This window comes from Lolium rigidum, chromosome 1 (assembly GCF_022539505.1).
Source record: "Lolium rigidum isolate FL_2022 chromosome 1, APGP_CSIRO_Lrig_0.1, whole genome shotgun sequence".
Lineage (NCBI taxonomy): Eukaryota > Viridiplantae > Streptophyta > Magnoliopsida > Poales > Poaceae > Lolium > Lolium rigidum.
The window spans coordinates 46,584,928-46,604,323 of record NC_061508.1 but is presented as its reverse complement, the minus strand read 5'-3'; the positions used below and the strand labels follow the sequence as shown (position 1 = coordinate 46,604,323).

The 19,396-nt window shown below is 41.9% G+C and overlaps 1 protein-coding gene across 1 annotated transcript; it reads left to right on the top strand.

Annotated features, from left to right (window-relative positions):
• The first annotated feature begins 15,040 nt into the window (after positions 1-15,040).
• LOC124707531 (F-box/LRR-repeat protein At4g14096-like) lies at positions 15,041-18,393 on the top strand. Its single transcript, XM_047239196.1, has 4 exons — positions 15,041-15,925; positions 16,321-16,482; positions 16,566-16,719; positions 18,148-18,393. Exons 1-4 carry the CDS (start codon positions 15,041-15,043, stop codon positions 18,162-18,164), a joined length of 1,218 nt encoding a protein of 405 aa, XP_047095152.1. The 3' UTR covers positions 18,165-18,393.
• Positions 18,394-19,396: the final 1,003 nt, after the last annotated feature.

Sequence of the window (19,396 nt, the reverse complement as noted above, 5' to 3'; positions counted from 1 at the left end):
CACCATGCCCGCTGATGCGCGTAAATGTACACGTCCGTTGGGAACCCCAAGAGGAAGGTATGATGCGCACAGTGGCAAGTTTTCCCTCAGAAAGAAACCAAGGTTTAATCGAACCAGGAGGAGCCAAGAAGCACGTTGAAGGTTGATGGTCGCGAAATGTGATGCGGCGCAACACCAGGGATTCCGACGCCAACGCGGAACCTGCACAACACAACCCAAGTACTTTGCCCCAACGAAACAGTGAGGTTGTCAATCTCACCGGCTTGCTGTAACAAAGGATTAAGCGTATCGAGTGGAAGATGTTTGCAAGAAAATAATAAAACACAAGTATTGCGAGTAAATTGTATGCTATGTAAAGAATAGGACCGGGATCCACAGTTCACTAGAGGTGTCTCTCCCATAAGATAAAAGCATGTTGGGTGAACAAATTACGGTCGGGCAATTGACAAATAGAGAAAGGCATAACAATGCATATACATGATATGATAAATATAGTGAGATTTAATCCGGGCATTACGACAAAGTACATAGACCGCCATCCAACCGCATCTATGCCTAAAAAGTCCACCTTCGAGGTTATCGTCCGAACCCCTCCGAGTATTAAGTTGCAAAGCAACAGGACAATTGCATTAAGTATGGTGCGTAATGTAATCAACAACTACATCCTTAGACATAGCATCAATGTTTTATCCCTAGTGGCAACGAGCACATCACAACCTTAGAACCTACTGTCACGATCCCGGATTCAATGAAGGCATGAACCCACTATCGAGCATAAATACTCCCTCTTGGAGTTAAGAGCAAAAACTTGGCCGAGCCTCTACTAATAACGGAGAGCATGCAAGATCATAAACAACACATAAACAATAGATTGATAATCACCATAATCATAGTACTCTCTATCCATCGGATCCCGACAAACACAACATATAGTATTACGGATAGATGATCTTGATCATGTTAGGCAGCTCACAAGATCCAACAATGAAGCACAACAAGGAGAAGACGACCATCTAGCTACTGCTATGGACCCATGGTCCAGGGGTGAACTACTCACTCATCACTCCGGAGGCGATCATGGCGATGAAGAGTCCTCCGGGAGATGAATCCCCTCTCCGGCAGGGTGCCGGAGGCGATCTCCTGAATCCCCCGAGATGGGATTCGCGGCGGCGGCGTCTCTGGAAGGTTTTCCGTATCGTGGCTCTCGGTACCGGGGTTTTCGCGACGGAAGCTTTAAGTAGGCGGAGGGTCAACGCGAGGGGCCACACGAGGGGCCCGGGGGGTACGTCGGCGCGGCCGGGGCTTGGGCCGCGCCGGCCACCCTCCCGGCCACCTCGTGGCCCCACTTCGTTAGGTCTTCGGTCTTCCGGAAGCTTCGTGCAAAAATAGGACCCCGGGCGAAAGTTTCGTCCAATTCCGAGAATATTTCTTTACTAGGATTTCGAAACCAAAAACAGCAGAAACGACAGAATCGGCTCTTCGGCATCTTGTTAATAGGTTAGTTCCGGAAAATGCATAAATATGACATATAATGTGCATAAAACATGTAGGTATCATCAATAAAGTAGCATGGAACATAAGAAATTATCGATACGTTGGAGACGTATCAGCATCCCTAAGCTTAGTTTCTGCTCGTCCCGAGCGAGTAAAACGATAACAAAGATAATTTCCGAAGTGACATGCCATCATAATCTTGATCATACTATTTGTAAACATATGTAATGAATGCAGCGATCAAAACAAAGGTAATGACATGAGTAAACAAGTGAATCATAAAGCAAAGACTTTTCATGAATAGTACTTCAAGACAAGCATCAATAAGTCTTGCATAAGAGTTAACTCATAAAGCAATAAATCAAAGTAAAGGTGTTGAAGCAACACATAGGAAGATTAAGTTTCAGCGGTTGCTTTCAACTTGTAACATGTATATCTCATGGATATTGTCAACATAAAGTAATATAACAAGTGCAATATGCAAGTATGTAAGAATCAATGCACAGTTCACACAAGTGTTTGCTTCTTAAGGTGGAAGGAGATAGGTAAACTGACTCAACAATAAAAGTAAAAGAAAGGTCCTTCAAAAGGAAAGCATCGATTGCTGTATTTGTGCTAGAGCTTTTATTTTGAAAACATGAAACAATTTTGTCAACGGTAGTAATAAAGCATATGAGTTATGAAAATTATATCTTACAAGTCGCAAGCCTCATGCATAGTATACTAATAGTGCCCGCACCTCGTCCTACTTAACTTGGACTACCGGATCTTCGCATGCCATGTTTCAACCAAGTGTCACAAAGGGTACCTCCATGCCGCCTCGTACAAAGGTCTAAGGAGAATGCTCGCATTTCGGATTTCTCGCTTTTGATTATTCTCAACTTAGACATCCATACCGGGACAACATGGACAACAGATAATGGACTCCTCCTAAATGCATAAGCATGTAGCAATGATTATTGTTCTCATATGAGATTGAGGATATATGTCCAAAGCTGAAACTTCCACCATGGTTCATGGCTTTAGTTAGCGGCCCAATGTTCTTCTCTAACAATTTTGCATGCTCCAACCACTAAAATGATAGACCTTCGGACAAGACGGACATGCATAGCAACTCACATGATATTCAACAATAGTTGATGGCGTTCCCCGTAAGCATGGTTATCGCACAACAAGCAACTTAATAAAATATAAAGTGCATAAGTACATATTCAATACTACGATAGTTTTTAAGGCTATTTTGTCCCATGAGCTATATATTGCATAGGTGAATGATGGAATTTTAAAGGTAGCACTCAAGCAATTTACTTTGGAATGGCGGAGAAATACCATGTAGTAGGTAGGTATGGTGGACACAAATGGCATAGTAGTTGGCTCAAGGATTTTGGATGCATGAGAAGTATTCCCTCTCGATACAAGGTTTAGGCTAGCAAGGTTATTTGAAGCAAACTCAAGGATGAACAAGTGCAGCAAGACTCACATAAAAGACATATTGTAAACATTATAAGACTCTACACTTGTCTTCCTTGTTGTTCAAAACTCAATACTAGATATTATCTAGACCTTAGAGAGACCAAATATGCAAATCAAATTTTAGCAAGCTCTATGTATTTCTTCATTAATGGGTGCAAAGCATATGATGCAAGAGCTTAAACATGAGCACAACAATTACCAAGTATCACATTATCCAAGACATTTTAGAATTACTACATGTAGCATTTTCCAATTCCAACCATATAACAATTTAACGAAGAAGGAACTTCGCCTTGAACATTATGAGTAAAGCCTAAGGACACATGTGTCCATATGCAACAGCGGAGCGTGTCTCTCTCCCACAAAGTGAATGCTAGGATCCATCTTATTCAAACAAAACAAAAACGAAAACAAACCGACGCTCCAAGTAAAGAACACAAGATGTGATTGAATAAAAATATAGTTTCGGGGAGGAACCCGATGATGTTGTTGATGAAGAAGGGGATGCCTTGGGCATCCCCAAGCTTAGACGCTTGAGTCTTCTTAAAATATGCAGGGGTGAACCACGGGGGCATCCCCAAGCTTAGAGCTTTCACTCCTCTTGATCATAGTATATCATACTCCTCTCTTGACCCTTGAAAACTTCCTTCACACCAAACTTCAAGCAAACTCATTAGAGGGTTAGTGCACAATTAATAATTCACACATTCAGAGGTGACACAATCATTATTTTCACTTCTGGACATTGCATAATGCTACTGGACATTAGTGGATCAAAGAAATAAATCCAATATAGCAAAAGAGGCAATGCGAAATAAAAGGCAGAATCTGTCAAAAACAGAACAGTCCGTAAAGACGAATTTAGAGATGGCACCAGACTTGCTCAAATGGAAAAACTCAAAACTAATGAAAGTTGCGTACATATCTGAGGATCACGCTCGTAAATTGGCAGATTTTTTAGAATTTTCTACAGAGAACTGTGCCCAGATTCGTGACAGACAGCAATGCTGTTTCTGCGCAGCAATCCCAAATATAACATCAACTTTGACATAGAAACTTTACTTGGCACAAAAACATGATAAGGAGAGGTTGCTACAGTAGTAAACAACTTCCAAGACTCAACAAAACAAAAAAATTGCTGTAGGTAAAAACATGGGTTGTCTCCCATAAGCGCTTTTCTTTAACGCCTTTCAGCTAGGCGCAGAAAGTGCAAATCAAGTAACATCGAGAGATGAGGCATCAACATCATAGCTTGTTCTAATAATAGAATCAAAAGGCAACTTCATTCTCTTTCTAGGGAAGTGTTCCATACCTTTCTTGAGAGGAAATTGATATTTAATATTACCTTCCCTCATATCAATAACAGCACCAACAGTTCGAAGAAAAGGTCTTCCCAACACAATAGGACAAGATGCATTGCATTCGATATCCAAGACAACAAAATCAACGGGGACAAGGTTATTGTTAACCGTAATGTGCACATTATCAATCCTCCCCAAAGGTTTCTTTTTAACACTATCGGCAAGATTAACATCCAAATAACAATTCTTCAATGGTGGCAAGTCAAGCATATCATAAATCTTTTTAGGCATAACGAAATACTTGCACCAAGATCACATAAAGCATTACATTCAAAGTCATTGAATTTCATTTTAATGATGGGCTCCCAACCATCTTCTAACTTTCTAGGAATAGAAGTTTCAAGTTTTAGTTTCTCTTCCCTAGCTTTTATGAGAGCGTTTGTAATATGTTTTGTAAAGGCTAAATTTATAGCACTAGCATTAGGACTTTTAGCAAGTTTTTGTAAGAACTTTATAACTTCAGAGATGTGGCAATCATCAAAATCTAAATCATTATGAGCTACAGCAATGGGATCATTGTTCCCAAGGTTGGAAAAAATTTCAGCAGTTTTATCACAAGCGGTTTCAGCAGTTTTAGCAATTTCAGGCAGTTTTGTTCGCTTTGCACTAGGAGTAGAAACATTGCCAACACCAATTATTTTACCATTGATAGTAGGAGGTGCAGCAACATGTGAAGAATTAGCATTACTAGTGGTGGTAATAGTCCAAACTTTAGCTACTTTATTCTCTTTAGCTAGTTTTTCATTTTCTTCTCTATCCCACCTAGCACGCAGTTCAGCCATTAATCTTATATTCTCATTAATTCTAACTTGGATGGCATTTGCTGTAGTAGTAATCTTATTATCAATATCATCAGGTTTAGCAGCCATTTTATTAATTAAAGAAGATTGTGATGCGGACATGTATGAGATTCGGGTTTCAGCATTTGAAATTTTAGTTTGCAGACTAGAAATCTCCCTATTCAAGTTTTCAAGTTGATTTCCTATATTTCTTAACAAGGTAGATTGTTCATTTATGGTTTTAGTAAACAATTGATTTTGCTCATATTGTGATTGCATAAAGTTTTTAGTGGATCTTTCAATTCCTAGCATCCTTTCCTCATATCTACCATAATCATTACCACTAGCAGGATATGGCCTATAGTTATTACCAGAGTTGTTCCTATAAGCATTATTGTTGAAATTATTATTTTTAATGAAATTCACATCAACATTTTCTTCTTGAGCAACCAATGAAGCTAAAGGAACATTATTAGGATCAACATTAGATCTACCATTCACAAGCATAGACATAATCGCATCAATCTTATCATTCAAGGATGAGGTTTCTTCAACAGAATTTACCTTCTTACCTTGTGGAGCTCTTTCCGTGTGCCATTCAGAGTAATTTATCATCATATCATCAAGAAGTTTTGTAGCCGCCCCCAATGTGATGGACATAAAGGTACCTCCAGCAGCTGAATCCAATAAATTCCGCGAAGAAAAATTTAGTCCCGCATAGAAGGTTTGGATGATCATCCAAGTAGTCAGTCCATGGGTTGGGCAATTCTTTACCAAAGTTTTCATTCTCTCCCATGCTTGAGCAACATGTTCAGTATCTAATTGTTTAAAATTCATTATGCTACTTCTCAAAGATATAATTTTAGCGGGAGGATAATATCTACCAATAAAAGCATCCTTGCATTTAGTCCATGAATCAATACTATTCTTAGGCAAAGATAGCAACCAGTCTTTAGCTCTTCCTCTTAATGAGAAAGGAAACACTTTCAATTTAATAATATCACCATCTACATCTTTATACTTTTGCATTTCACAAAGTTCAACAAAATTATTGAGATGGGCAGCAGCATCATCAGAACTAACACCAGAAAATTGTTCTCTCATAACCAAATTCAGTAAAGCAGGTTTAATTTCAAAGAATTCTGCTGTAGTAGCAGGTGGAGCAATAGGTGTGCATAGGAAATCATTATTATTTGCATTTGTGAAGTCACACAATTTAGTATTTTCAGGGGTATTCATTTTAGTAACGGTAAATAAAACAAACTAGATGAAGTAAATGCAAGTAACTAATTTTTTTGTGTTTTCGATATAGAGAGCAAGACAGTAAATAAAGTAAGACTAGCAACTAATTTTTTTGTATTTTGTTTAGTGCAGCAAACAAAGTAGTAAATAAAATAAAGCAAGACAAAAACAAAGTAAAGAGATTGAGAAGTGGAGACTCCCCTTGCAGCGTGTCTTGATCTCCCCGGCAACGGCGCCGGAAAACGAGGCTTGATGCGCGTAAATGTACACGTCCGTTGGGAACCCCAAGAGGAAGGTATGATGCGCACGGTGGCAAGTTTTCCCTCGAGAAAGAAACCAAGGTTTAATCGAACCAGGAGGAGCCAAGAAGCACGTTGAAGGTTGATGGTCGCGAAATGTGATGCGGCGCAACACCGGGGATTCCGACGCCAACGCGGAACCTGCACAACACAACCCAAGTACTTTGCCCCAACGAAACAGTGAGGTTGTCAATCTCACCGGCTTGCTGTAACAAAGGATTAAGCGTATCGAGTGGAAGATGTTTGCAAGAAAATAATAAAACACAAGTATTGCAGTAAATTGTATGCTATGTAAAGAATAGGACCGGGATCCACAGTTCACTAGAGGTGTCTCTCCCATAAGATAAAAGCATGTTGGGTGAACAAATTACAGTCGGGCAATTGACAAATAGAGAAAGGCATAACAATGCATATACATGATATGATAAATATAGTGAGATTTAATCCGGGCATTACGACAAAGTACATAGACCGCCATCCAACTGCATCTATGCCTAAAAAGTCCACCTTCAGGTTATCGTCCGAACCCCCTCCAGTATTAAGTTGCAAAGCAACAGACAATTGCATTAAGTATGGTGCGTAATGTAATCAACAACTACATCCTTAGACATAGCATCAATGTTTTATCCCTAGTGGCAACAGACACATCACAACCTTAGAACCTTCTGTCACGATCCCAGATTCAATGAAGGCATGAACCCACTATCGAGCATAAATACTCCCTCTTGGAGTTAAGAGCAAAAACTTGGCCAGAGCCTCTACTAATAACGGAGAGCATGCAAGATCATAAACAACACATAAACAATAGATTGATAATCACCATAATCATAGTACTCTCTATCCATCGGATCCCGACAAACACAACATATAGTATTACGGATAGATGATCTTGATCATGTTAGGCAGCTCACAAGATCCAACAATGAAGCACAACAAGGAGAAGACGACCATCTAGCTACTCGCTATGGACCCATGGTCCAGGGGTGAACTACTCACTCATCACTCCGGAGGCGATCATGGCGATGAAGAGTCCTCCGGGAGATGAATCCCCTCTCCGGCAGGGTGCCGGAGGCGATCTCCTGAATCCCCCGAGATGGGATTCGCGGCGGCGGCGTCTCTGGAAGGTTTTCCGTATCGTGGCTCTCGGTACTGGGGTTTTCGCGACGGAAGCTTTAAGTAGGCGGAGGGTCAACGCGAGGGGCCACACGAGGGGCCCGGGGGTACGTCGGCGCGGCCGGGGCTTGGGCCGCGCCGGCCACCCTCCCGGCCACCTCGTGGCCCCACTTCGTTAGGTCTTCGGTCTTCCGGAAGCTTCGTGCAAAAATAGGACCCCGGGCGAAAGTTTCGTCCAATTCCGAGAATATTTCTTTACTAGGATTTCGAAACCAAAAACAGCGAGAAAACAAGAATCGGCTCTTCGGCATCTTGTTAATAGGTTAGTTCCAGAAAATGCATAAATATGACATATAATGTGCATAAAACATGTAGGTATCATCAATAAAGTAGCATGGAACATAAGAAATTATCGATACGTTGGAGACGTATCACCCGCCTCCGGACTGATGCGTGAGTAGTTCATCCTTGGACTACGGGTCCATAGCAGTAGCTAGATGGTTGTCTTCTCCTCTTGTGCTATCATGTTTAGATCTTGTGAGCTGCCTATCATGATCAAGATCATCTATTTGTAATGCTACATGTTGTGTTTGTTGGGATCCGATGAATATGGAATACTATGTCAAGTTGATTATTGATCTATCATATATGTTATTTATTATCTTGCATGCTCTCCGTTGCTAGTAGAGGCTCTGGCCAAGTTGATACTTGTAACTCCAAGAGGGAGTATTTATGCTAGATAGTGGGTTCATGTCTCCATTGAATGCGGGGAGTGACAGAACCCCTAAGGTTGTGGATGTGCTTGTTGCCACTAGGGATAAAACATCAATGCTTTGTCTAAAGATATTTGTATTGTTTACATTACGCACGGTACTTAATGCAATTGTCTGTTGTTTGCAACTTAATACTGGAAGGGGTGCGGATGCTAACCTGAAGGTGGACTTTCTAGGCATAGATGCATGCTGGATGGCGGTCTATGTTTTTTGTCGTAATGCCCTAAGTAAATCTCATAGTAGTCATCATGATATGTATGTGCATCTCTATTTGTCAATTGCCCAACTGTAATTTGTTCACCCAACATGCTATTTATCTTATTGGAGAGACACCACTAGTGAACTGTGGACCCTGGTCCATTTTTTTACATCTGAAATACAACCTACTGCAATCATTGTTCTCTTTTGTTTTCGGCAAGCAAACCTCATTCTCCACACCATACGTTTAATCCTTTGTTTTCAGCAAGCCAGTGAGATTGACAACCTCACTGTTAAGTTGGGGCAAAGTAGTTTGATTGTGTTGTGCAGGTTCCACGTTGGCACCGGAATCCCTGGTGTTGTGCCGCACTACACTCCTTCACCAACAACCTTCACATGATCTTCGTCTCCTACTGGTTCGATAACCTTGGTTTCTTACTGAGGGAAAACTCGCTGATGTACTCATCATACCTTCCTCTTGGGGTTCCCAACGGACGTGTGCTTTACCGTCACAAGCAATGCCGATTTCGCTTCTTCACGTCGTCTACTTCATTATGTCGTGCGAGTGTTTCCTAGGCATCCACCCTTATTGCGGGGGATCTCCATCTGATCGGATGTTGAGTATTTCAAATTCCGGGTGCTCGACTCGGTCTAGGGTTGGGGGAAGTGATTTTATATCTGTGACAAGCCAGACACTTACCAAAAGTATTGACTCGCGCCCTTCTTGCTCGCCGCCATCAATAGGAAGAAGACTTGGAAGTATGCAATGGCAAACGTCGACGTGGCGGAAACTGACATTTCCATCCCCAGAAAGCGTCGGATCCAGCTTCTCCAGGCAGAGAGCACGCCATGTGGATGTACTCGGGTTCCTTGGACCCAACACGTGTCTCGGTGGAGGATCTCTCCACCAAAGAATTGGAGAAAAGTGTGAAGGGCATCACCAAGATGAAGGAAGAGGACTGATGACCCACAAGTATAGGGGATCACAACAGTCTTCGAGGGAAGTAAAACCCAAATTTATTGATTCGACACAAGGGGAGACAAAGAATACTTACAAGCCTTAACAACGGAGTTGTCAATTCAACTGCACCTGGAAAAGCACTAGTAACAGGGGTGATGTGAAAGCAGCAGTAGTATGCGAGCAATAGTAATAGTAACACAACAGCATTAGTAGTAACACAGAGACAATGTGGCACCAGAAAGTATTCCAGTGCATAGTTGACTGTAGAGCAATGATGATGACAAACGGACCAGGGTTCCCAGCTATCTACACTAGTGGTAACTCTCCAAACAAATAACATGTGTTGGGTGAACAAATTACAGTTGGACAATTGATAATTGTGAGGGCATGACAATGTATTCTATGATAAGATAAAGTTTACTGTAGTATTTAATTGGGCATTACAATACATACTAGACCGTAATCCAACTGCGTCTATGACTAACAATCCACCTTCAGGTTATCATCTGAACACCTTCCAGTATTAAGTTGCAAGCAACAGATTATCGTATTAAGCAATGTGTGTAAAGCAAACAATAGAATTATCCTTAGATAAAGCATTGTTGTTTTCTCCCTAGTAGCAACAACACATCTACAATCTTACAAGTTATTGTCACTCTTCCAGATTACTAGAGGCATGAACTCACTATGGAGCATAAATACTCCCTCTTGAAGATACAGATAACTACTTGATCAGGGTAACTACAAGTACCAGAGAGCATGCAAGATCTTAAATAACAGTAGTATGATAATATGATGAACAATCTAATCACAATTCCACAATTTATCGGATCCCAACAAACACAACACCGATTACATCATATGGATCTCAATCATGTAAGGGACCTCATGAGATCATTGTATTGAAGTACATGGGAGAGAGAATACTAACTAGCTACAGCTGAGAACCCGTAGTCCAAGGGGGGACTACTCCCAAACCATCATGGAGTCGAAGTGGAGGTGGTGGAGTCGATGTAGATGGCTCCGGGGTTCAATCCCCGTCCCGGAAGGGTGCCGGAAAACTTGTCTAGACGATGGCGGCGGCGACTGATGCACGTAGATGTACACGTCCGTTGGGAACCCCAAGAGGAAGGTGTGATGCGCACAGCAGTAAGTTTTCCCTCAGTAAGAAACCAAGGTTATCGAACCCGTAGGAGCCAAGAAGCACGTGAAGGTTGTTGGTGGAGGAATGTAGTGCGGCGCAACACCAGTGAAACCGGCGCCAACGTGGAACCTGCACAACACAATCAAAGTACTTTGCCCCAACGTAACAGTGAGGTTGTCAATCTCACCGGCTTGCTGAAAACAAAGGATTAAGCGTATCGAGTGGAAGATGGTGTTTGTTTGCAAAGAACAGTAAAAATAGTAGAATGTATTCAGATGTAAAAGAATGGACCGGGGTCCACAGTTCACTAGTGGTGTCTCTCCAATAAGATAACTAACATGCTGGGGTGAACAAATTACGAGCGGGCAATTGACAAATAAAGATTCAATACATATCAATGATGATTACTATGTGATTTAATCGGGGCATTACGACAAAGTACATAGACCGCTATCCGAGCATGCATCTATGCCTAAATAATCCACCTTCGGGTTATCATCCGAACCCCTTCCGGTATTAAGTTGTAAACAACGAGATAATTGCATTAAGTATGGTGCCTAATGTAATCAACACAAATATCCTTAGACAAAGCATCGATGTTTTATCCCTAGTAGCAACAGCACATCCACAACCTTAGAACCTCATCGTCACGATCCCAGATTCAATGGAGGCATGAACCCACTATCGAGCATAAATACTCCCTCTTGGAGTTACAAGTATCAACTTGGCCAGAGCCTCTACTAGCAACGGAGAGCATGCAAGAATATAAACAACACATATATGATAGATTGATAATCAACTTAACATAATATTCTATATTCATCGGATCCCGCCAAACACAACATGTAGCATTACAAATAGATGATCTTGATCATGTTAGGCAGCTCACAAGATCTAAACAATGATAGCACAAGCGGAGAAGACAACCATCTAGCTACTGCTATGGACCCATAGTCCAAGGATGAACTACTCACGCATCAATCCGGAAGCGGGCATGATGATGTAGAGCCCCTCCGGTGATGATTCCCCTCTCCGGCAGGGTGCCGGAGGCGATCTCCTGAATCCCCGAGATGGGATTCGCGACGGCGGCATCTCTGGAAGGTTTTCCGTATCGTGGCTCTCGGTACAGGGGGTTTCGCGACGAAGGCTATTTGTAGGCGGAAGGGTAGGTCAGGGGCGTCACGAGGGGCCCACACACTAGGCCGGCGCGGCCAGGGCCTGGGCCGCGCCGCCCTAGTGTCTGGCCACCTCGTGGCCCCACTTTGTCTCCCTTTCGGTCTTCTGGAAGCTTCGTGCAAAAATAGGACCCTGGGCGTTGATTTCGTCCAATTCCGAGAATATTTCCTTACTAGGATTTCTGAAACCAAAAACAGCGAGAAAACAGACAATCGACGCTTCGGCATCTTGTTAATAGGTTAGTGCCGGAAAATGTATAATAATGCTGTAAAGTATGTATAAAACATTCAAGTATTATCATAAAAGTAGCATGGAACATAAGAAATTATAGATACGTTTGAGACGTATCAGCGACGGAACTTTTCATGGATGGAGGCTGGATTATTTAGGGTTTTTGCATCGAAGGCAATTTATAGGCGGAATGGCGAGGTCGGTGGGCGCCAGGAGGCCCCACACCACCCCATGGTGTGGCCAGGGGGCCCGTGCCAAGGGAAGGTGTGGCCTACCTGGTGCCCTCCTCCGTCTCTGCTATGGTCTCCGTTTTTGTGTCGGAAAAAATAGGAGGTTTGGCTTTTGTTTCTTTCGATTCCGAGAATATTTCCTGTACAACTTTTCTGGAATACAAAAACAGCAAAAAAAACAGGAACTGGCACTGTGGCATCTTGTCAATAGGTTAGTTCCGGAAAATACATAAAAGTTCCACGAAGTGTAGACAAAACATATGGAAATTGGTGTAATACAAGCATGGATCATCAAAAATTATAGATATGTTTGAAACGTATCAAGGACCCACTCCCGGGGAGTCTTCAATCGTGCCCTTCGACGGTGGAAAAGTGCTTCTAGAGGTGAGCTTTTGTTTTTTGTTTCTTCTCAACTATCTTCGATCTTGCTTTGGTAGTTGACTCCCCTAGCTGCTTATGTGATTAAGGGGGGTCACATGGTCCTCCACTTTCTTCCTCCATTACCTTCGGGGATCGCCTAGCCAGACATGACGAGGCCTCGCACTCTCCAACCCATTCAACTCCATGGGACGGCGAGGCAACTGGTGAGGCAGATGAAGACAAAACTAGCAAAGGCGCACTCAAGCGGACACGTAACACATACCAGACAAAAGAAGACGCTCCCTCCATCTCTTCGGCTCACTCGCAACCCAAAACTTTAGCTGCAAGGCCTGAAGACGTCTTGAACGTGGTGCCCGTGCAATCCGCTCCTCCTGTGACACCCACTAAGAAACTACGTGTAGCCGAAGTAAAGTGCAGTCTTAGCTGATTTTGTGAACAAGTAGCTGAATAACTTGTAAACATGCATGGACTCGGAAGATGACGGTGTTTTTCTCTTGATGAGAATACAAGCTCTTCGGAACAAACCCCCGGAGCCATCAGAAGAAAAAACAGAGTTTAACAACTACAAAGGAGGCCGGTGCTTTTCGCAATTTTCGATACATGTCGCTTTCACATTCGTGGGTGGACCCATCATTGTCGTAAAAAATCTGATCATTGCTTCAAAGCGCCAAATGTAACATTTTTTTACTATGAATGAAGTATTTTTCAGAAGTGCAACATTGGGATTTTGCAATATTTTAAATGTGTAAAACTAGCGAAATGTAGCAAAATGATAACACTAATTTAACAAAAAGCAAATGCACATACAACAAAATATTTTTTCATTAAAACATCAATAAATAATGTCACCTTCGGAACAAAAGAACTACGCATTCAATATTTGTGCGCAACTCATCCAACATTACATAACTATGTTTGCAACATTTAAACAAAAGCTCAATTTGTAGAATATTGTAGCATTTTTGACCGTGTCACTTCTTCAAAAAAATGATAGCACATCCAAAGTTTATGCCCAACTCATCTAACATTACATAATCATGTTTGCAACATTGAAAAAAAAAATCTTTATAGCATACTCCCAAGAAATAATTGTGCTTCCACCGATCTATAGTAAGTGTGATGGTGTTTTAGTTCAAATTTGATCTAAAACCACGCCACTTATTATGGATAGAAGAGAGCAGCATTTTGATCGTGTTTACGCAAAAAATGATAGGCTTGTAGCCTTTCAAAATAAGGTGTGTGTCGCCTCTTGCTCCTCTTGTCTCTCTCATGCCTATGAAAAGGTTGTGTGTATAATATGTGTAAAGTGATGCGTGATGTTACTATGCGATGTGCACGAGACACTGCTACTAGCTAGACTATGTGAGGCTAATAGGCTATATGTGCATGACAGTGCTACTACTAGGCTATGACCCACGCGACCAGATATAACCAGCAACATCAGTGAGCCAAGTCAACGGAACACGTACAGAAAGAAAGGAGAATGCACGTACATGTCGTGGCCTACACAAAACTAAAACAAAAGGAATCGACGCATGCACCTCTCGGTGTGTCCGTGTCCAATTTAGGTAAAGAGTTTTCCTCGGTTATATTAGTTATAGGAATTTAAAAAAATTAGGGCACAATTGTATTTTGTTTCCGACATCCCTAGAGACGGCACAACGCGAGAGAAAGCTGTTGAATTGCACAAGGTTTTTTCTTCCAGAATACTGAATTGCACAAGTTTGACAACACGCTTATTGGCGCCATCGCTTGTGCCAGATTTTGATGTAGTTTTGATTTTCGATGAACTGGACGTCTCAAGTTCAAAAGAATCAGATTTCTTTTTTAAAAAAATCCGTGAAAGCCACGTCTGAAACAGAAAGAAAATACTAAAAGCATGAATTATCCGAGACCAATTTGACCGTTGGCGTTGGTCGTCGCTCTTTAAGTCCTGTGCGAACGCCAGCCCTTCTCTTTTTTCAGAAAGAAATTACTACGTCGATCGTCAGTTCTTCCCGATCTATTCGTCCGCCGCCGCCGCCACGGGCGACGAGCGGACTTGGCGGCGCCCAGGTAAGTTTACGCCGCCGCAAGGCGTGCCATCTTCGATCTTCCTCTTCCGATTCTCTCCACCCTTGCACGTTATGAATATATGATGGTTTCTTCTCCCCGCAGCGTCGACGTCCGCCGCCAGTTCAACGGAATGACTCCGTGCAAGAGGGGCAAGAAAGCGCCTGCGGCGGCCGGCGTCGACCGTATCAGCGCACTTCCGGAGGAGATCCTCCACCATGTCCTCTCTTTCCTACCGGCGCAGGAGGCCGTCCGTACGTGCCTGGTCGCACCGGGCTGGCGGCACCTCTGGAAGTTCACCACAGGCCTGCGCATCGTCGAATTTGAGGGTGCGAGATCTGTTAAGGATGTCCGGGAATTCGTGGACTATCTGTTTATCCTGCGTGGGTACGGGGATCTTAACACTTTTGAGGTCGAGCTCTCTGAGTTCTCAGAAGAGGACGTGCTCTATGTGAACCTATGGACCCGTTTTGCTGTGTTCTGTAAAGTTCGTGCGCTCACCCTTCACCTCCATGACAATAAATTCCTCAACATAGAAGGCCAACCTCTTGTCTCTCGGGACCTCAGGACATTAGACCTTCGGGGAGTATGCCTCCGAATGGCCTTTCTTGATTTTTCTAGCTGCCCAGCATTGGAGGATCTGAAGATGCAATATTGCCAGATTGATGTTGATAAGATATCGTCCCTGTCCCTGAAACGGTTGAGCATCATCTTTTGCCGTTCCGATCAGTCTCATCGAGTCCGCGTTTCTGCTCCATGCCTCATCTCTTTGACACTAGACAGCTTTGCTGGTAGAACCCCCCTGCTTGAAAGCATGCCAATGTTAGAGACTGCAGTTGTGGAACTTGGGCGTGCCTGCAGCGATTTCTGTCACAACTACAGAAATCAGGGTTTCTGTGGTGCTAACGGTTCTAGATGTGTGTATTGTTTTTCTTACAATGGTCAAAGCAGCAATACCGTGCTTCTTGGAGCTATCTACAATGCTAAACATCTCCGGTTGATGTCTCCATTAGGAATGGTATGGTTTTACACCTCTGTCCTATGTTTGTTTCATTGTTTGTACTCTGCATCAAACACATTAAAAGGTGCTTGTGAAAAGTAATTGTGGATATTATTGTTCATACATTTTCTTACATCCTGCAACTCCTTAATTTAATGTCGAATTATGGGAAAATGCGATTTAAAATGATATAGATGTGGTGGTCATGTTAGTTTGTAAGGCCGTCAGTTTGTTTAGCCAAAACTGGGATTTGCCTAACTAAATCAAGAGGAAGTTGGAATACATGGCAGCTTTTGTGCTGTTTACAGCCATTACTGGCATCCATAGACAATGGACATACTTTCCGTATTTATGGCCACCAGTTGGGATTTCTAATGTGGATTACTCCATCATTCTGTTTGTATTTATTCCAGGTGATTTTTGCAAGGGATTTGAAAAGTTGTCCGACATTTAGCAAGTTAAAGACTTTGTTACTCAATAGCTACTGGTGCGTGGGCCCTGACTTTGATGCACTAACTTGCATTCTCAAACACTCTCCAGTTCTAGAGAAGCTCACTCTTCAGTTTGCTTTCGAGGTATATATGTCATCTGTAGATGATTGTTGCACTGTTGAAGTTTATTGATTATTCATCTTGGTTTAATGATTGCATCTTCCCAGGAACAAGAACATAAAGTGGAAATTAAAGGAAGCTACAGTTCAACGGAAAAACCTACTGGAATATCAGAACACCTGAAGTTAATTTCTGTCAAGTATACTGTGGTTGATGATAGAGTTCTCCAACTTTTGAAGTTCATGTGCACATTTAACATACGTAAGTTGACTGGTAACGCTTCTCATGCTTTTAATTTTCTATATTCTGTAGTCACTTTCTTGAATGTGTGTTAAAGAAAGTAAGTAATTGAGAAACTCATAATTGTATAGAAAACCATTATGTTAGGATCCCCAATTAATTGGAACATGGAATCCTGCACTGCATTTTGTTTGACAGAGAAATGAAAGCATTACTATAATCCATTTTGTAGAGGAGTTTAAATTTTATTATGGTGAACAAACCAAGTAGGCTTTCTGCTTACTTCTTGTCGAGAGCAAAATTTGTGAATTGATTAGGTTTGAAGGGTACTAAATGATGTGGATTCTTTCTTAGCTCCGAATACTAATACACGTGTCCAAAAATGATGATCTCCAACCGGGTTAACTTACACCCTATACATGAAATGCATCTTCCTCGCTAGGCAAGGTACTGATGTTTGTTGAGAGAAAAACATGAATGGATATCATGCTATAACAACCAGACTTGCAAAATTTGATGGAAAAGAATATGACCAGATGCATCCTGTTTTTCTTTGGTACAGTTTCAAACTTTCAATAGCATACTATTCAGTATCCAGTTCTTATTCACACACGCGCGCACGCTATATGAATTCAGTCATTCCCCGTTGTCATTTTACTACATGCAGTTTCATAAATAGTTCTGGTCTCCCCACACTAAAGTTTTTTCTGTGATTTCCTTTTCCACTGTTGATTTGAGGAGACTTTAACATAACTTCTACTAATGCATCTTATCATTCCCTGTTTTATTTGCTTTGTTGTGAAATTTATTATGACATTTAAACCATAGCTTGTGCTTCCATAGACCCCCAAATCTCGAAGCAGGGTAAACCACCAAAGAGGTATCGTTGTATCATTTAATCTCAGCCATCCTACCCCTAATTCTGAACAGGAATCATTTAATCTCAACCGTTCTTGTGTTCACTCTCTTCGGTGGTTTACATTGCTTTGAGATTTAGGGGTCTATGAAAGCACAAGCCTTAAACCATTTGATTTCTTTTCTTTCCTCGGAAACATTTGATTTCCTTTCTTTCAGCTGGTTGCACATTTCTGAAGTAGCTAGTGTCACTGTTCCATGTCCTTTCTATTTGCTTCCTTCTCCCACTAGCTGGCATCCACCCGCGCAACAACCTTGAACTGCATATTTTTATACAAAATTGCTGCATTGCTACGACCAAAGAATTTAGACGTGCATGTTATTGTTAGATAGATTAAGCTAGGAATGGTCAGGTACCATATCTATCCTATTCCTAGGAAACTACACACTTTTCAGTTCGGAAAGGGAGTACCAACATGTGAAATTAATCTCATGAAGTCTTCCAGTATATTCACTGCATTGTTAACTGAGAACTATAGTTACATGCAAATGACACTACTCTCATCTCAATATGTCCTTTTGGCTTTTTGGCAGGATTCAGTTTTGAGTGAGGATGAAAGAATCGACTTGATGGTGGATGTGCCATCTCTCAAGACTCTCAACTACTGGAAACTCTAAGGCTTTAGTGTGATGTGACGTGGATGATGCTAGCATGTTTTCATATTTTAACTATGAACATCTTATGAGTTCCAGAAAGTCCGATGGACAATGTAGTAGTCCTGGCTTTGAGCCTTAAATCATCCAACTAGACTTATATTATAATATCATGTTTATTGTACTTTTCTGTCGTACTTGTAATGTGCTTAAGCACAGAACCAGTAGCATGAATTATTCCATGTGATCTGGTTATTATCTTTCTTGTTCCAAGCTTCCATGATTTGAAATCAGGCCATCATTTAAGTATACTGAACCGGAGCGAATAAAGCAACATCCGGATAGTCGCATGAGACACAAAGAACATATAGAGACAAGTCATTCTGTGGCTACTTTGGTGGATAGTCGTATCCTTGCGGGCTAAAAGGTTTAGAGATAATGTGTTTTGTTAAAGTGCAATATTATTATTTAATTGGGGAGTAAATTTGTCCATTGTGACACACACGAGGCGACTTCATCACTTTTGAAACTCCATGACTCAGAATCTCAGATCTTTCGTGAAACTCCATTTGTGTATGTCGCCTATTGGTGCACCAAATGTGCAAAGGCACTGGCAGCACACTAACCCATTGCTTGCTCCATTATCTGATTCGGATGATATTTATTTATTTATTTTAAAACACATTAAATAACAGTAAAACTCACCTAGCTAGGAGTCACCGCAGAGCTTAAACATCCTTAGTCGTCCGATTAGGCCATCTAATGATCTACAACTAATTAGTACTTACCGAACTCCCGGTGACCAGCTTTCCTGGCCGGACTGCTACTCCCATGTTGAATTAGGCCTCTCCTGGTTGTTTGGCCCCCTAAACTCTCAAACGGGCCGGGCAGTTTAGCTTTTAACAGTTCTCGTCCTCACACTTATATAATTGTTTCTTCTGCCCACACTGCTGAATGCAGTACACCTTCGCTGCATTTACTGGTACGCCTGCGTCGCCGAGGAGTAGGACACAGAAGGATCGAAAATCCGGCGATGAGACTACTTCTCCCCAAGAAGCAGCTACGTTACGGCCGTACTAAAGCCTGCAGCTTCCGGTATTTTGTTCTACTTCAGTTGGATTTAAAATAGCCGGACCACCGATTTGGTTACCTCTCCGGCAACCATGCTTGATGCCTAGGTGCGCTTTCC

Coding starts and splice junctions, on each gene's coding strand:
- LOC124707531 (XM_047239196.1), top strand. CDS start 15,041: ATGACTCCGTGCAAGAGGGGCAAGAAAGCGCCTGCGGCGGCCGGCGTC. Junction 15,926..16,320: donor TGATGTCTCCATTAGGAATG/GTATGGTTTTAC, acceptor TATTTATTCCAG/GTGATTTTTGCAAGGGATTT. Junction 16,483..16,565: donor CTCTTCAGTTTGCTTTCGAG/GTATATATGTCA, acceptor GCATCTTCCCAG/GAACAAGAACATAAAGTGGA.